Below are 18,323 nucleotides of genomic sequence, written 5' to 3'. Positions count from 1 at the left end.
ATTTTCAAGGTACTGCATGGTCTTGCCCCTGCCCCACTGAGCCAACACATAATGCAGAAAAATAGCAGCAGCAGAGCAACAAGGGCAACTACAGAGGAGACTGTGTAGTGCAACATGGTCACAGCAAGTTTGGGCAAACAGTCTCAGTCACAGCCACCTTATACTGGACCAGTCTACCTACTGAGCTAAGAGGTTATTGATCACCTTACTTTTAAACATAAGCTTAAGATGTGGCTTAAAGCAAATCAATCTTGCAATCATCAGTAATGACACCTGCTCATCTCTGGCACTACTCTTATATTTTGTCATTGTTTTTTTTTTTATTGTTTTTTATTTATTTAATACCTGTAATGTATTTATGTATTGTATTGTATTCTTCATTTGTTACAAGCTGCCCAGGGACTACGGATGAAAATGAGCTCCTTAGCTAACTCCGGCACATTTACATTGATGTGGAAACTGAAATGTTGATTAATGTGCATTGTCCCTGTTAAATAAATAAATAAATGAAAGTCTACTAATGTAACATAACGTAGCGTAACATAACGTAGTGTAACATAACGTAGCATAACATAACGTAGCATAACATAACGTAGCATAACATAACGTAGCATAACATAACGTAGCATAACATAATGTAGCATAACATAACGTAGCATAACATAACGTAGCATAACATAACGGCTTTCATTGGCCGATGGTGCTAATGGCTTTGTTTCTGTTTCAGGTCCTCCTCTCTGGTTTAAGTTTTGTTAAATGTGAAATGAGCTGCTGGTTGGAGTGAGCAACTAGTCCTGGACCTCCACTGACCATGGTTGGAGACAAATGCTCTAACACATTGCTATATGTGGAAACAGATATGTGGGTTTTGTCATATTAAGGACAGGCTTCTGAATTTTGAACATTCATTTCATTGTTGGTTGGTATCTTCAAGAATTGTTTTCCCCTCCATAATAACAGCTGTATTGCCAGGTTATTTTTGTACTTGGAAAAGAACAACATTGTGTTGAATGTGCTTGACTGTGGACAAATCAACCTGAGACTTCAAAATAATACACTTTCATGACTTACTGCTGAGACTCTGAAGAAAAGGTTTCTAATTTCTCACAGAGTGAGCAGAGTTTAAATGCAAACCAGAGAGTTACTGACAACCTCAAACTGCCTGCGACTGACAGGTCTGAAACTCTCCCCATATTTATGATGATGGCCTATCTATGTTTGTGTTTTCTGTCAGGGGCCCAGACCATACATCACTGAGATGGCGTTCAGATATATGTCCTGTTGTGGCCTCCGACTGGGCAGAATTTCAACCTCACTCAAATTCCCGGTGATTTAAGGGTCCAGACTGCACGTTGTGCTGCAGACTGAACGAGGGAAAAGGAAAGCAGAGAGCTTAAAGTGACGAGCAGGCGGCATCATGTTTCTTTAAAAGCACTCCAGAGTTGTGTCAATGCCTGCTGAGTTTCCTCAGGGCAGGACTTCTTTGTGTTGAGTCTAGATTTGCATATGATCCTCCTTCTCTGTCTGGATTGGCTGGGGCCCGCCTAGCATGTGGAAACCGACATCCAACTTCCTCAGTTGAATCCAAACTTTCCTGAGTTCAGGAGGATGAACGGAGAGCCTTGATGCCAGCAGCTGTATGAGTGAGTAACTAATGCAGTAGGCAGAGAGAGGGAGAGAGGGGATGATATCTTAATTATAGGCTTCTATAATTGACTTCTGACTAGGCTGAAGTTTTTTTCTGGGCATTTCCTTTGCAAAGGCAACTGTTTTCTTCACCAGTTTTGTTGTGGTTGGGTTATCTGTCTTGCGAGAAGTTGTACACTCTTTAACTGATTAATTGGATTTTTATAGTTTTCCTCATACTCATAATACTATCATAGATTATTAGTAGATGGCCTATTTGATCTGAGGTTCAATTGCCATTCTGTAATTTTTCAGATTTTTTTATTCTTTTTTTTTTGGAAATGCTTATCATTGTTTCTAGATAATAGATTTTATCTCGGGTTAGGTTTGGGGTTAGGGTCTATTTTAAGTATATCTTAGCAGAATACATGTTTACAGGTTAAGTTAGTTCCATATTTGTAAGCCATAATTTTGTTTCCTTTCCTTAGTAATTCAAACAGGGATATTGCAGAAATGTCTATTTAGCCATTAGACAGGTCATTAGTGATATCTCACGTCATTATGCTGCTGGCTCTGCTTCTGGCTCTGAGTCTTGGTTCTGAGGCTCATTCCTCCGACCCAACACCAATAACTATCCAGTACCGGGTTTGGGAGGAGCAGCCGGCGGGAACTCGGGTCGGCCGTCTGGTGGACGACCTCCGCCAGAGAGATGAAAGTGGTTCTTTGGAGGATTTCCAGGTTGTGGAGCATGGCCAAGCCCTTCCCTTCTCCATCAGCGCTCGAGACGGAGAAGTCTCCACCCTGGGCCGCCTAGACAGGGAGGAACTGTGCCGAGGAGCGGACCTGTGTGAGCTGGCCTTTAGTGTCCTCTACAGGAAAGGTGGTGCGATGCACTTCCTGCGGGTTCGTGTGGAAGTGATGGACCTGAATGACCACAGTCCCAGCTTCCCCAGCGCTCTGCAGGACGTGGAGATCTCAGAGACAGCTAGCCTCAGGATGAGAATCCCATTGGACCGAGCAGTGGATCCTGATGCAGGGCCCAATGGCCTCCAGACCTACTCGCTATCTGTCAACCAGCACTTTGCTCTGGATGTGAGGGTTGCTCCAGGTGGAACCAAACAGGCAGAGCTGGTGGTGATCAAAGAACTGGACAGGGAGGTTCAGGCCTCCTTTGACCTCACCCTGCTGGCTTGGGATAAAGGGAACCCCCCCAGGTCTGGTAGCACATTAGTCCGTGTTAATATTCTGGACTCCAATGATAACAGCCCCACGTTTGAGGACAGCACTCCCACTGTGGAGCTAACTGAGGATACGGCCCGGGGGACGACTGTCATCAACCTTAAGGCCACTGATCCGGACCAGGGGGCCAATGGGGAGGTGGAGTATTCCCTTAGCAAGCATGCACCCCCAGAGGTACAGAAGCTGTTCACTGTGGATCCACAAACTGGGGCTGTGACTCTGAAAGGGCCTCTGGACTATGAGGCTAAGCACTCTTATGAAGTGGACATACAAGCGCGTGATCGGGGGCCCAATGCGATTCCCTCACACTGTAAACTGCACATCAAGCTAAGGGATGTTAACGATAATGCGCCAAGGATACATGTCACCTGGACGCCACCTGACTCACCTGTGGCCACTGTACTGGAAGGTGCACCAGAGGACACTTTCCTTGCCTTGGTGATGATCTCTGATGCAGATTCAGGAGACAACGGAAAAGTGAACGCTCATATCCAGCAAGGATCTGGCCCTTTCCACCTAAAAAGAATCCATGGCGACAATTACATGATCGTAACCAATGGCAGCCTGGATCGAGAGAAGGTTATGCAGTATAACATCACACTCCTTGCCCAGGATTATGGAGATCCCCCACTATCTTGTGTTAGTCACCTCACTGTCCATGTTCTGGATGAGAATGACAACGCCCCTGTGTTTTCCAAGTCCCACTACAAGGCCTCATTCAAGGAGAACAATGTGGCAGACTATCACGCTCTCAGAGTGGAAGCCCATGATATCGACCTGGAGCTCAGTGGAAGAGTGTCCTACTCTATACGAGACTCCAATGACCTGGAAACACCCACAGCTTCTTTCTCCATCCACCCAACCAGTGGTGTGGTCAGTGTCCGGCGGTCTCTGGACTATGAGGATTCCCGCATCTACTCTTTCATCGTGGAGGCCATTGACCAGGGTCATCCACCTCTCACCAGCACTGCCACTGTTGAGATCGATGTCCAAGATGTGAATGACAACTACCCAGTCATCAAGGAGCCAAAACCCAGGAAGGGAGTGGCTTCCTTAAGTGTACCTGTCAATGCAGACAAGGGGGAGATTGTGACTGAACTGGGAAATGGGGCAGATGAGGGTTCCACCACTTCACCGCTCAATCGCATCAGAGAGGAACTTGTGGGATTCTTGGCTTCAACCATAAAGGCTGAAGACCCAGACTCTGGGCTGAATGGACAAATCAGCTACCTCATCACTGATGGAAACCCTTATGGACTGTTCTGGTTGGATCACACCACAGGCCAGTTGTTTGTCAACACCACAAACGCTACTGAGCTCATAGGGAAGACCTTTAAGGTGGACATTGCTGTATCTGACATGGGCACTCCCAGCCTGGTAACCAAGGCGATACTGGAAGTGACTTTCATCAACCTGAAGGACCATCTGAAGAACTCATCGTCTGGCAACCGTGGACAGCTTAGCTTCACCATGATGATGGCTATCTGCCTGGGTGCCACCTGCCTTCTCTTGCTATTGGCCATCGCTTTGGTGACCACATTTTGTCGCTCCGAGAAACGGGACAACCAGGCCTACAACTGTCGACAGGCAGAGTCAACTTACACCCGTCACCCACGACGCCCACAGAAAAACATCAGGAAGTCTGACATTCAGCTCATTCCTGTCATCAGGGGGCGAAAGGAGGAGCCTCTAGAGGATGAGAGTGAAGCCCAGCCACTGGCTCCGCCTCCCCTGATGTCAGAGGATCAACAGGCTGATAGACAGTATAGCATATCGCCATCAGTAATGAACACAAGTTTCCATTCTCAGGACTACCCGGAGGGGGAAGCCACTCTGCCCGTCTCCCACTGCAGAACGCTTCGGAAACCTGGAAACATTGAACTTGATGGCACTTTGCCTCGGACACCAGCCACGCCATACCGGACCCTTCGGACAGCCAGACACCCTTCATCATCTTCTTCGCTGTCACACTCAAGCACTTTGAAGTGCCATGGCAACCCTGAGGTCCACACCAGGCCTGAAGGGGAAGAGGCTGAGCTGCCATGTTCGGCCTCCCAAGCAACTCTCAGAAGGCCAAAGTCCTCAGAAGGAAGACGGAGGAATGATGCTGAACACAGACAGATGCTGAGAAACCTGGTCCGCCTCTCTATGGCCGCCTTTGGAGAAAACTCCATCGAGCTTTCTTCAGCCTCCCCAGAGGTGCAGGTGAGCCAAATTATCTTACTTCTTTCCAACAAATGTATTAATTAATTTACATTCTCCTTGATAGCTAAAACATTAGGTTAAATTTCATTTCACTTTTAAAAGTTTCATCTGAAATGTTAGATCGCTCCCCGACAGGTTTTGAGAAAAATGGAAAGTGAAGTCAATTACAAAACAAGAGGAAAGTCTCCTGAGCCCCACCTCCTTCCCTTCCATTTTCCCAGTGGCCTCTCTGCTATTTCAGCCTGCTGTATGACTTACCCAGAGAGCCTTGGGGGGGGGGGGGGCTGACGAATGATTGTGAAGCCAAAGCAGTGAGTTTATTCAGGTGCTCATGTGTCAGAGGCAGTAATACCCCCACCCGACCCCCCAAGAAACTCTGACAATCCTTTTTACTCAATATGACATATCAGATTCATATTGAAAGCGGGGGGTGGGTGGTGGTGGTGGGGGGGTGTCAGGGAGAATCAGTGAACTGCTCTTATCCTCTGTGGGGGGAGGCCAGCCAAAGTAAGCTGTGATGTGTTTGTAGTGTAAGGTAACACCACTCTGACATGTAAGCACTGCAGTCTGTCACTTACAAATGACCCAAATCACTTTTACTGAGCCTGCTGTGGGGAAAGAAAAACAGCTCTGGCTTCTTTGAAATCCCAGTCCAGGATTCTCTGACATTAGTGAGACTGATATGTACACAGATATTACCAACCCTAAATCTAAGAATGAGAGTTGCTGATGAAAAACTATTAGATTGCACAGTTACTTTAAACACTGAAATTCTCCACTGTTTCTAACACACCAATGACCCATTTACAATTTGAAAACACATTAAAACTATCACTTACAGTTAATAAACAAATAGACTAAATGAAAAGCTTTCAAATATCAGCCTCTGTATAAAGTGGTCAGTCAATCAATTAGAGTGAAAAGTCATCAGTTTAATTCTATAAACCAAATCAGTTAGAAAGTACAATTAATAAACTAATAAACTATCTAAACAGCTTCCAGATACAACTGGTCTTTGTATCAAGAGCTCGCTCAGTCAATTAGAGACTGGAATGTAGTTCCATACACCAAGTCAGTAGTGTGATGTTGGCATTATAAGAGACTTTAACACCAGGCTGGGCTTTGTGCTGGTCAAACTGAACCTCGTCATCAGGGCCAACGCCCAGCAGACAGAGAACAAAGAGCTTGGCCAGGTCTTATGGCCTCACGTGAATCCCATTAGAGAACCAGGCAGAGGCAGATTCTTTACCCAATGTCCCCCCCCCCCCCCCCAATAGAGAACCAGGCAGAGGCAGATTCTTTACCCAGTGTCCCCCCCCCCCCCCCCAATAGAGAACCAGGCAGAGGCAGATTCTTTCCCCAGTGTCCCTCCCAGTTGGCCCAGTTGGCACTTTGGCTTCAGACGTTTCTCTTTCTCCCTAGAGGTCGCAGAGGAAGAGGCCTGAATGCCTAAATGGGGGATTTTACTACCCCCCCCCAAAAAAAAAAAGAAAAAAACACACACACACACACACACACCTCCTCCCCCACCTCATCCTCCATTCGTCCATATTTCTGAGTCCGTCCTGGAAGGAAACTCCTTGGAGAAGAATAGGCTTTTACGTAGAGGCCATTTCCTGTCCCTGCAGGAGCATGCACGTGCTCAAACACACACACACACACACACACACACACACACACACACATCAAGGACACACTAACACACATGAACACAAACCATGACACGCACTTGCACACACCTACATGTGCACAGCAGTGAATGCACAACACACACAACACACGTGCACACATATTCGCTCAAACACCCAAAGAGAAAAACACACACACACACACACACACACACACACACACGCACCTTCCAACGTGTGTTTCCTCCCTGGTGTATAAAGCTACATATCCGCTGTATAACAAAGCCGTCAGCAGAAAGCGCTCAGTGAGACAGAGCAGCAGAGCGATTCTCACACTGGAAAAATGTTTATTCACTTTCTACCTGATTGTCTAAATCAGCTCCTCTCTGCCAGCTAAACCAGTAGCTAAACCAGCAGCTAAACCAGCAGATAGCAGACAGACAAACACTCTCTGGTCAAGATAAATACAGTAAAACAAAAGGAGGACAGGGGAAATCTGTCCTGCCTCTGCAAACCTTCTGCTGCTGTGGTTTTAATTTAAGGATAAAATTGTCTTTCTGTTAAAGTGTTAACGAAGGATCTTGCAGCGATACAGCAAGAAGTCTGAGTCTGTTTTATTTAGCTGAGATTTCAGTTTGGATTCCAAGAATTGGCGTCTGATCTGGCCGGTTGCTTTGGTCCTGATGCCGGTTTTGGCAGTGGGACTGGTCTAGATAATAAGGAAGGCCAGTGGATTTTGGAGCCAACAAGCCATCAGTTGAAGGCAGTAAATATAATTATTGCTGTTTTTTTGAAAATGAAACCACACTGGTTTGCACAGAAAATGGATCATTTTGAAAGCTGAGATATTTGAATTCCGAAATTCAAAATAGCCGAATGACCTTTGTGGTGTAAAGGTCAAATACAAACCAAAACCACTGAGTCACATTCACAGCTTAGTTAACTGGTATTACAGCTAATGGAGCTATCAATCAATCAATCAACCAATCAAATCAGTCAACCACAGCCCTCACTCACTCAGCCCTAACACTGATAAAAATGAAAAAAATCATTCATCTCCAGCCCGAAACACAATCGATTGATCAATCGATCAATTAATAAATCGGCCCAAATACTAACCCTAAAAACCCTAAAATAATCAATCAATCAATCAATCAATCAATCAATCAATCAATCAATCAATCAATCAACCAACCAACCAACTAACCAACCAATCAATCAATCAATCAATCAATCAATGGTGTGACGACAGTGTCCTGTATCTGTTTCCTGTGTTGTGTACTGCTGCTTCTAACCCTCCTCCTCTCCCTCCTCCCCCCTCCTCCTCTTCCTCCTCTCTCTCTTCCTCCCCCTCCTCTCCCTCCTCTCTCCTCTTCCTCCTCCTCTCCCTCCTCCTCCTCTCCCCCTTCCTCCTCCCTCCTCTCCCCTTCCTCCTCTCTCCCACTCCTCTTCCTCCTCTCTCCCCCCTCCTCCTCCTCTTCTTCCTCCTCTCTCCCTCCTCCTTCTCTTCCTCCTCCCTCCACTTCCTCCTTGCAGCAGATCTCCCAGCTCCTCTCCCTCCTCCATCAAGGTCAGCTGCAGCCAAGGCCTAACTTCCGCGGTAACAAATACTCTCATCGCACCGGCAGGTCGGTTCACCTCCTTTCTTCTTCTTCTGCAGTAAAGAAACACAGCTGTGGTAGAAACAGCAAAACCACAATAAAGCCAAACCAACTCGCTCATTCTGGGGAAAAAAACCTGAAGAAGTTTATTCTTATAGTTTAAAGGAGCAGAACACACACTCTGATGTGAAGAGTTCAGAGATTTCATGCCACTGGTGCTGAAACAGGGACCATGAGACTTTAATTTTAAAGGATAATGTTAAATTGAAAGTTGTATTCTTTTACTGTCATTATGGTAACTCAAAATTATAATGTCTATCAGCGTCATTGCGGCAGCAGAAGTGTAAAAGCAGCTCAGCTGATGTGAAGGATGATTTTGAGGAGACTTCATGAACGTTGGTTATTTTATTGTGTTTAAGTTCTAACAGAAGCAGCAAAGCTCTCCACTATTTAAAGTCATTTTGATGCATCTCTGTCACTCTGTCACTCTCTGTCATGTGACGTGTTTCCTGTGGAAACAGGATGTAGGGGCGGGACATAAAGCAGGAAGTGATCATTCAAAAGTGTCTGATGTAAATCAGGGACAGCAGTCAGGGAGAGGAAGGTTTTATATGATGGGTTGTTTTATATGATGGGTTGTTTTATATAAGCCTAATGATATATAACCCTAAACCTAACCCTGCTGCTGCAACAGTAAAAACTGTTTTCCAGGAAGTAAAAGTAATGGGATTTTGATATAAAAATACAATAAAGTTAAAACAATAATAATTTGTTATTCATGTGTTTGTTATGACATGGAAAATTTGCAAACATGATGAGAAGTTTAATTTATTACTTTAAACTAACAGCTAGTCTAGCTGTGTTGACTTTTAGTTTCATGTCACTGAATTCAAACTAAAACACTGAAGAGGGACCAGTGTGTGTCTGGTTTGGTCGCTGGTTTGTCACCATGGCTGTTTGTGGTTTTACTGTTTGTACCTGCTATTGTTTTGAAGATCTAATGCCTGTTTCCACAGAAAACATTTTAGATAACTAACATTTTGCTTATAGGAAATGCAACAGTCCAGTTTCTCTGTAGATAAACTATCCTGTTTTTGAATATGTGGTTCTGCTGCGTTGGACTGCTGCATGTCTCCCTCTCTCTCTCTCTCCCTCCGCCCCTCTCTCTCCCTCTGTCCCTCTCTCTCTCTCTCTATCTCCCTCTCTCTCTTTCCCTCTGTCCCTCTCTCCCTCCGTCCCTCTCTCTCCCTCTGTCTCTCTCTCTCTCCCTCTGTCCCTCTCTCCCTCTGTCACTCTCTCTCTCTCTCCCTCTCTCTCTCTCCCTCTCTCTCTCTCCCTCTGTCTCTCTCTCTCTCTCTCTGTCCCTCTTTCTCTCTCTCTCTCAAAGTTTTTAGGACAAATTTGGGGCAAAATGTGGGCAATGGGCAATGACTGAGTGGCCAGACAATGGGCAAAGAGGGCAATGGGCAAAGAGGGCAATCTGACAGTTGGAAGAGTAATAACAGATACTGCTGCCATTTCTGTCATCTTGGTCTCCTCTTTTCTACTGAAAATGTAATCATTTTATCATTTTATCAAGGTTTCCACTGGAGTTTCATAACGTGTATTGTAGCTTGATTAAATGCTTTACAAAAACAATCACAGCTATTATTTCCTACTTGTGTTTAGTATTTAGTAGCAGTTTGACAGTTTCTAAAATATTTTGGACTGAGGACAGGTCACCTGACCTGATTGGTTGCTGTTGAAACCTTGCCAAGTTTGGCTAGATTTCAAACTGATATAATGTTTTCAGTGAGAAAATATTTCTAGCAAAATTTATCTCCAAATTTGCCCTAAGGGTCGTTAGGTTTAGGGTTAGCGTTATCGAAGTTGGGGTAATGGCGGACAACTGAGTGGTCGCAGGCCCAAATTCTCAGACCGATTTCACACTTTTACTCCGTTTCTGCCAATTGAGATACCACTAAATCGCCCCAGTTTGTGTTGTAAGAAAATGTCAAGCGGCAACAGCAAGAAAATATCCAAATTGAAGACCGACAGAGAACGAACGAGTCCACTAGAAACCAGGCAGTCTCATAAAGTCAAGATGGACGGAGCTACCAGGGATGCTACTGCTAATAATGAAGAAGCTAGCCAAGGTAACGACAACCGGGAAATACTAGCAGCAATTAACTCCTAAAAGCAGAAGTCACTACTCGGCATGATGAGTTTTTAACTGCCATATGCGAAATTAAACAACACCTCAGCTCATACGCAGGGAGACTGGACACAGCCGAGAACCGCATCGGCAAGACAGAAGACATTGTGGCAGCGATGGAAGACAGGACGGGCAAATTGCAGAAGGTGGTTACAGCACTTACTGACAAGTGTGATGACCTCAAAAATCGTAGCAGAAGATCCAACCTCCGTATTATTGGACTCCCGGAACATGCTGAAGGCAAGGACGTGGAATCTTTCTTGGAGAAGTGGATACCAGAGGTGCTTGGCCCCGAAAATTTCCCAACTCCAGTGACAATTGAGTGAGCTCACCGAATAGGCCAGCATAGGCCTAATACCTCCTCAGCTGCCAGACCTAGACCATTGATCATGAAGTTTTTAAACTTCAAGGACAAAACCCATGTGATGAAAGCGGCCCGAGCCACGGAGAAGGTGATGCATCACGTAATGTTTTTCCCCGACTTCTCGATGGAAGTGCTGGAGAAGCGGAAGAAATACGCTGCCGTGAAACAAGTGCTCCGCTCCCGTGAATTGGACTTTGGCCTGATTTTCCCTGCAAGGATGCACATATTCCATGATGGGCGAGGACATATGTTCGACTCTCCCTGTGAGGTTGAATCCTTTCTCCACGACATAGAAAAACGCTAGGAAGAGAGGTAGATAATCTTGGATGCTATGTTGACCTGAAAATTGAGACTGGAATAGACATAACATAACAAGAAGAAAACTGTGTGGATGAACAATTCCAAGTTTATATTGAGGATATTATTATTATCATTTCAGGGGAATATATTTTATTTTCGTAGAGTTTATGGATCTATTTTGGACTAAATTGACGCACTTGTAATGTGTCTAACTCATTCATTTATGTTGACTGAGCATTCCCCCTCAGTGAAAGTTGACCGACAATCCTCCTTTAAGTTTAATTCTTCCACGTTGGAGTAATAGCCTACAGTCTGGTAAGAGGAGACGGAGTAAGCAGTGCATGTGCTCCGAGCATATACAGCCGCAAGCGCCTGGCTTGTGGCTTCGGGTGAGAGGCAAGCGATATGTAGGATGTCGGTCTTTCTGGGGCTAATGTGAAGGGGTGATTGGTAATTCACTGCGCCACATTCGAAACGGTTTAAAACTCACTCACTCTTTTTCTGGTCGGGGATTTGGGATTTATTGTGTGCTGTTCACATTTGTTCGCTGTGGCTGCTCCTCTTTGTAGGATCGGTTGAATAATAACCTAGGAAGTCTATAAAAGAAAGGGGTGGGATAGACTGCGAGATGGATAGGCAGTGTAAGGGGTCCAGGTCTCGTTTGGGAAGACCTATGGTACAGTTATTTCATGTCTTTATTATTATTTTCTATGTTACGTGTTCTAACATGATAATGGTGTCTGATGTCTTATATAGAGCTGATTTATTGAATACAACAAGGCCCTTATGGATAGATTTTTATCAAGCTGATTGATGGCATATAATAACTTAAAAATCTCAATTTGGAATGTGAGGGGCCTAGGGGGATTATCTAAACTAAAACAGGTAATGACTAGGATCAAACATATGCAAACTAAACTGGTGTTCCTACAAGAAACTCACCTAACACCAAGTACAGTTCTGAGACTGAGGAGAAGATGGTAGGGACAGGTCATAACAGCAACTTACTCATCGCAGGCAAGAGGAGTGGCCATCCTTATTCATAAATCTATCCCTTTCCAGGTCAACAATGTCTCTACTGATCCAGGAGGTAGATTTATAATAATACAAGGCACTTTATTAGGTGAACATTTGAATTTGATTAATATATATGGGCCAAATAACGATGACCCACAATTTTTCAATAACCTATTCTTAACCCTTTCTTCACTGAGAGGTAACACTATAATGGGAGGGGACTTTAACTGTACCCTCAATCCTCTGTTAGATCGATCATCAGGTCGAGACACCTCCCATATACAGATAAGAAAAGTAATCTCTCAATTTATGTTGGATTTAAATCTCTGTGATATTTGGAGGGAACTAAACCCTGGCAGGAAGGAGTTTTCATGCTTCTCCTCCACATATCGCACACACTCTCGCATAGATTTTTTTTTAATCTCAAAAGGACTATTGCCGAATATCAAGAGCTGCGTCTATAATAGCATAGTGATTTCCAATCATGCGCCACTGTCCATCGATTACGCAAAAACATTTAGAGGCCCACCAAGATGGTGTTTTGATACAAAATGGTTGCACAATCCTAGCTTTTTAAGCAATGTGGAGGAACATATAGATATATTTTTTGAATTCAATACTACACAGACCTCTCCCTCCATCAAATGGGAGGCAGTTAAGGCTTACATACGGGGACAAATTATTAGCTATACAAGTTTTAAATCGAATAAGTTTAAACGCCAGATGTCAGAACTGGAAAAGGAAATTGGACAACTTGAGAGGGAATTATTCTTAAATGATAACCCTGAACTACAACATAGGGTGGCCATAAAAAGAACTTGTTACAACGAATTATCTTCCAATAAAGCCCTGGCTAATTTGACTAGACTTAAACAATCATTTTACGACCAGGGTGAAAAAGTGGGGAAATTATTGGCATGGCGTATCAAGGCAATACAAAATGAAAGAGCGTTAACTGAAATTCTAAATGTATCAGGTACTCTAACATCTGATCCTAAAGAAATAAACGATACAAAAAACTATTATGTAAATTTATACAAATCAGAATCTCCTTCTGACCCCGATTTGCAAACAAAATTCTTAGATGGGCTCGAATTTCCCTCCCTACCTGAAGAGGTAAGTGACGACCTTGATCGGTCAATACAGCTCTCAGAGCTGTCTGAAGCCATCTGCAGGATGAAGGGTGGAAAAGCAGCAGGTCCGGATGGGATTCCCATTCCCATTATAAAGTCTTCAAGGAAAAACTCCTGCCCCCAATCCTGGAGATGATGGATGAGGCATTTGAAATAGGTCTTCCCCCAACATTGCAGAGTGCACTAATAACGGTCATCCTAATACCAGGAAAAGCGTCCTCTAGATGTGATAGTTACAAGCCGATATCATTGCTTAATTCCAACACAAAATTGATAGCAAAAGCACTAGCCTTGAGACTTGAGAAGCACTTACCATCCCTGATTAGTCTGGACCAGCATGGCTTTGTTAAGGGCCGACAAGCCTTTCATAACATTAGAAGAGTAGTCAATATTCTGCATGAAGAAAAGGATGTTTCAGATACAGCCATTCTATCTCTGGACGCTGAAAAAGCTTTTGACAGGGTAGAATGGCCGTGTCTTTTTGAAATATTATCTCGTTTTGGACTCTGGAAAAACTTTTGTAAATGGATTCAGATCCTGTATGGAAACCCAATGGCAGAAGTCTTGACCAATGGCATAATATCTGCCCCTCTCAAACTATCAAGGTCCACACGCCAAGGATGCCCTCTATCACCTCTGTTATTTACGCTCGCAATTGAACCACTTGCCATTGCAGTCAGAGCCCACCCTGTAATCAGAGGAATCACAATAGGTGGCGTTGAAAATCGCCTGGCTCTTTACGCTGATGATATAGTGCTGTTTTTGAAAAATCTGGCTCAGTTCCTGCCAGCCCTCCTAGAACTGATCAGATGCTTTGGTGTGTTTTCAGGATACAAGGTGAATATTATCAAATCTAACATTCTCTTCCTAAAAGAATCTGAAAGACTCACTCCACCTGTCAATACCGTTTTCCATAATTCACCACAAGGATTTACATATCTAGGAATAAAGATCACTCCCAAAATAGAGGACTTAGTCCCATCGAACTATGACCCAATAATAGCCTCAGTAACAGAATCTATTAACAGATGGACATCACTCCCCTTGTCCTTAATTGGCTGCATTAATATTATTAAAATGAACATTTTACCTACATTTCTATATTTGTTTCAATCTTTACCCCTGAACCCCCCTCCCCTATTTTTCTCCAAAATGAAAAAAATTATTACCAATTTTCTCTGGAAGGATAAATGACCAAGATTGCGCCTGACCCTATTATATTTGCCATACGAAAGAGGGGGGTTTAGACTCTCCAATCTCTATTGGTATTTCATGGCAGCCCAAATAAGAGCAGCAATGTTCTGGTTTTCAAATTAAATCTCTATACCTTGGGTGCAGATGGAGAGCAACACAACATCCCCTCTGCCCCTAAATCTTTACCTGTATTCTGACTCTCCTAAGAAGTTAAAGGAAAAAACACAAAACCCCTTTGTTAAAAACACAGTGGAGATCTGGTTTAAAGCACAGAGGTACTTTGATTCAGATACAAAGCTCTTGCGCTTTTCCCCTATATGGGGAAACAGAAGTTTTATACCGGGGACTCATGATCTAGGGTTCAAGATATGGGCAGACAAAGGTATTGGTAAAATCATGGATATGTATGATGATGATGAGGTGCTTCTGACTTTCGAGGATTTGCGTAAAAAATATGACATACCGTTAAAATATTTTTTTAAGTACTTACAGATAAGGAGCTATATATCAAAGACCCAAAATAACTCAGTCCAACTGCCACCTCTTTCTGCTTTGGAAAAGATGATGGTACATTACTCTGAAGAGGCCAGGGACAGGTATCTCTGATATATGATACATTTGTTAGGATGTCTGAGGAATCCTCGGAGAGTAAAAGATTAGCTTGGTGTAACGATTTGAACACGGAGATAACAGTTGATGAATGGGAGGAAGTTTGTCATAAAGCTCAGGTTCAGACGATCAATACAAGATTTAAATTATTACAGTACAAGTGGATTATGCGTACATATATTACCCCATCTCTACTCCATTGTTTTGATGTCAATATTTCAGACCAATGTGTAAAATGTAATGTGGAGAAAGGCACGTTGTTTCACTGCTTATGGGAGTGCCCAAGAATCATGGACTTTTGGAATGGTGTACTTGATATATTATCACAAATAGTATCTGAAAAGCTACCAGTATGTCCACAGCTGTGCATCCTAGGTCTGTTCCCTGAGGGACTGAATATTAATAAGACCAAGAAGAAAATGATTACATGTTGTCTTGTCCAAGCTAAACACACAATTGCACTATTTTGGAAAAACCCAGACAAACCAGATATCAGTCAATGGTTCAGAGACCTATCTAATTGTCTTGCTTTAGAGAAATTGACTTACGCTATCAAAGGAAAACCTGATGTCTTTCAAGAAATATGGGGACATTTCCTACATTTTATGGAAAATAATCCTTTGGGACCTGTATTAACTGGCTAAGCGTATCTTCAGCTCTTGTACATTGTTAGAACATAATGACTTTGTCTTTTATGTCATGTACAATTTAAATGGTGTTTTGTTTTTTTTTCCTAGTTCTGTGTTTTTATTTAAGCAGGGGTTGGATGTGGGAGGTGGGGTGATGTGTGTTGTATTATCTGTTTTTTTTTTTTTGTCATGATCTTTGTTGTTGAAACTAAAATGGCAATGAATATATTTGTTAAAAAAAAATAAAAGGTTAGTGTTATCCTGTGTATCATCACCTTAACACACTGGATTGGCCCAGTGTACAACATGGTGATGGTAAATATTGGGTTAGGGTCAGGTTACAAAATCATGAAGGTAAATATTGGGTTAGGGTCAGGTTACAACAACATGGTGAAGGTAAATATTGCTGCTGGCAGTTTGGACCAAGCAGCGGATTGAGCCGTAAACTGAAGGCCAAGTAGGTCGTCCATTCCTAAAGATTTTTTTTACATTAAGTGACATTTATTTTTTCAAGTCTCTAAAGGTTTCACAAATTGAGCTGCAACATTTGAACTATAGACATTTTGTCTCTCTGGACAACGGCAAGACGAATCAGAGAGGAAAACTCTCCAATCACAACAGCTCAATAGTGACTGTATATCAATAAATCAATATTACTGTAGGAAACAACAGTCAAACAGTCTGGCAGCCATTTTCCACTTGAGGCCTGTACTACGAAGCAGGATTTGGGGTTAGCGAGGTAACTTCAGGTTTAACCCTGGGTTTTCAGGGTTACGATGGTGGTTCACTTCTAACCGGGGTAGATCACCATGGTAACTTATGCTGCACGGCTAACCTGCTCCGGAGCAGGTTCAGTTCAGGGTATCGGATCAAAACGTATGAAAGGCCCGCCTTCTGACCAATCAGCTCTCTGGAAACAGGGAGTCAGCATTCCTACAGGATCCCGATATGGACAAATATACAAATGAAAATCACAATAAAAAACTGAAAACTGTTCGGCTATTTTTGAATGAACAGACAGTAAGAAGTGCTGTTCGCAGGGCGACGTGTTTACAGACTAGTAGAATCACGTTGTTTTCCATGATAACTTATTATATCGGAGATATAGCAGGTAGGCTACTTAATTGACCATATTATTAATGGATTAAAGTTACTGTTGTATATTAATTGCGCTGACTTTATTTAATTGGATTCCCGACAGTGTTTGGTTCAATGTAGGCTATTTCATATTCCATTACCGCAGCCCCAAAGAACATGAGACTTTATGAATAGAAAATCTTTTTACAGCCTGAATGTGTCCACAAACTATTTTATCAATTAAAAATATGCCCACTGTGTCCTAATGACAGACAGTTCCTCCAGTAATCCTCTCTAGCCTTGGAAGCAGAAACAACTTTTACTTTTTGCGGTTATGTTTTGTAATGCTGACAGTTATTCATTATAAGAATTTGTTCTTCTTGAGAGAAGAACCCAATGTTAGTAGCTATCCATTTCTTTCCGATACCCATGTGTTGAAAATATAATCCTATAATTAGGTCTAATTGTCTATGGCTTTTATTGTTTGATTAATCTATTTTATTATTTTCACCTATTTTTAGGCTATTACTTATTTTTATAGTTTTGCGCTTATATTCTATGTCCTTTTCCCCACTGAATCATATTACTTTTACTGCGCAACAATCTAATTTCCCCACGGGGATCAATGGTTTCATCTTATCTTATCCGAATTGTCTGATCTGGATCTGTCCATGTTGCATGTGATTGGCTATTTGTTACAAACCCCACCTCTTTCATGTGAACGCGCTCATAGCTGGATAGGTAAATCCTGGGTTGACAGAGCCAGTTGATAACCAACTACGTGAGACCGGTTATCCAGGATCGCCAATGTTAGGTTTAGTGAAGCCAGCTAACTCAAAGATACCCTGACTTTGTTGAACTTGTTTCGTAGTACAGGCCCCTGGTCTCTAACCTCAAGGCATTCAAGCCTTGCAGGAATCTCCCATTAAAAATAAATGGAAGGGTTGTGACAGTTCAGACAATAATATCAACTCACCTCTTTTTCCTACAGCTAGAAACTGGAGTACTGAATTTGTAAAATCTTTTTGTGTGAGTTTTGGGTTAGGGTTAGGGTAGGGGTAGGGTTAGGGTTAGGGCTTAGGGTTAGCTAACCCGAGTTTATGCACACAAATGAGGTTTAAATTATGATTTATACCTGTTTGTAGTGCTAGAATATAAACTTCACTTTGGTGTGACAACTCTTATCTCTACAGTGCTCCATTCATTGTCTATGGGGCATCAGTGACATCATCAGTTCAAGAGTTTTCTGTGATTTCTAGCTGCTGTCTGTTCTACTGCAGGTTGAAGTCATAGGCTCCATTGTTTTGGTTAACATGACTTTATAACGGCATAATTATTTCAGTCGTATCAACAGTAGATCATTGTGTCCTTGCCTCCTCGCTGCTCTTCACTGCCACCAGAAGTAAGAATGAGCAGTGATGGAAAAACAGAAAATAGTCCCACTAAACACAATAAGTCACGTAAGGAAAAACTGCAATACAGATGCTGTTCAACATGATGCGTTATG

General features: G+C 42.9%; 1 protein-coding gene across 1 annotated transcript in view; it reads left to right on the top strand.

Moving 5' to 3' along the window:
* The first annotated feature begins 2,187 nt into the window (after positions 1-2,187).
* pcdh12 (protocadherin 12) overlaps positions 2,188-18,323 on the top strand; it is a 30,739-nt gene continuing 14,603 nt past the window's right edge. The window contains exons 1-2 of the mRNA XM_071927097.2: positions 2,188-5,070; positions 8,235-8,326. Coding sequence (XP_071783198.2) covers positions 2,188-5,070; positions 8,235-8,326 — 2,975 coding nt within the window. The remainder of the gene's footprint in view (positions 5,071-8,234; positions 8,327-18,323) is intronic.

The sequence above is a fragment of the Centroberyx gerrardi genome, chromosome 16, assembly GCF_048128805.1.
Source record: "Centroberyx gerrardi isolate f3 chromosome 16, fCenGer3.hap1.cur.20231027, whole genome shotgun sequence".
Taxonomy (NCBI): Eukaryota; Metazoa; Chordata; class Actinopteri; order Beryciformes; family Berycidae; genus Centroberyx; species Centroberyx gerrardi.
The sequence above is the reverse complement of the archived record's forward strand: the minus strand, read 5'-3'. Positions and strand labels throughout refer to the sequence as shown.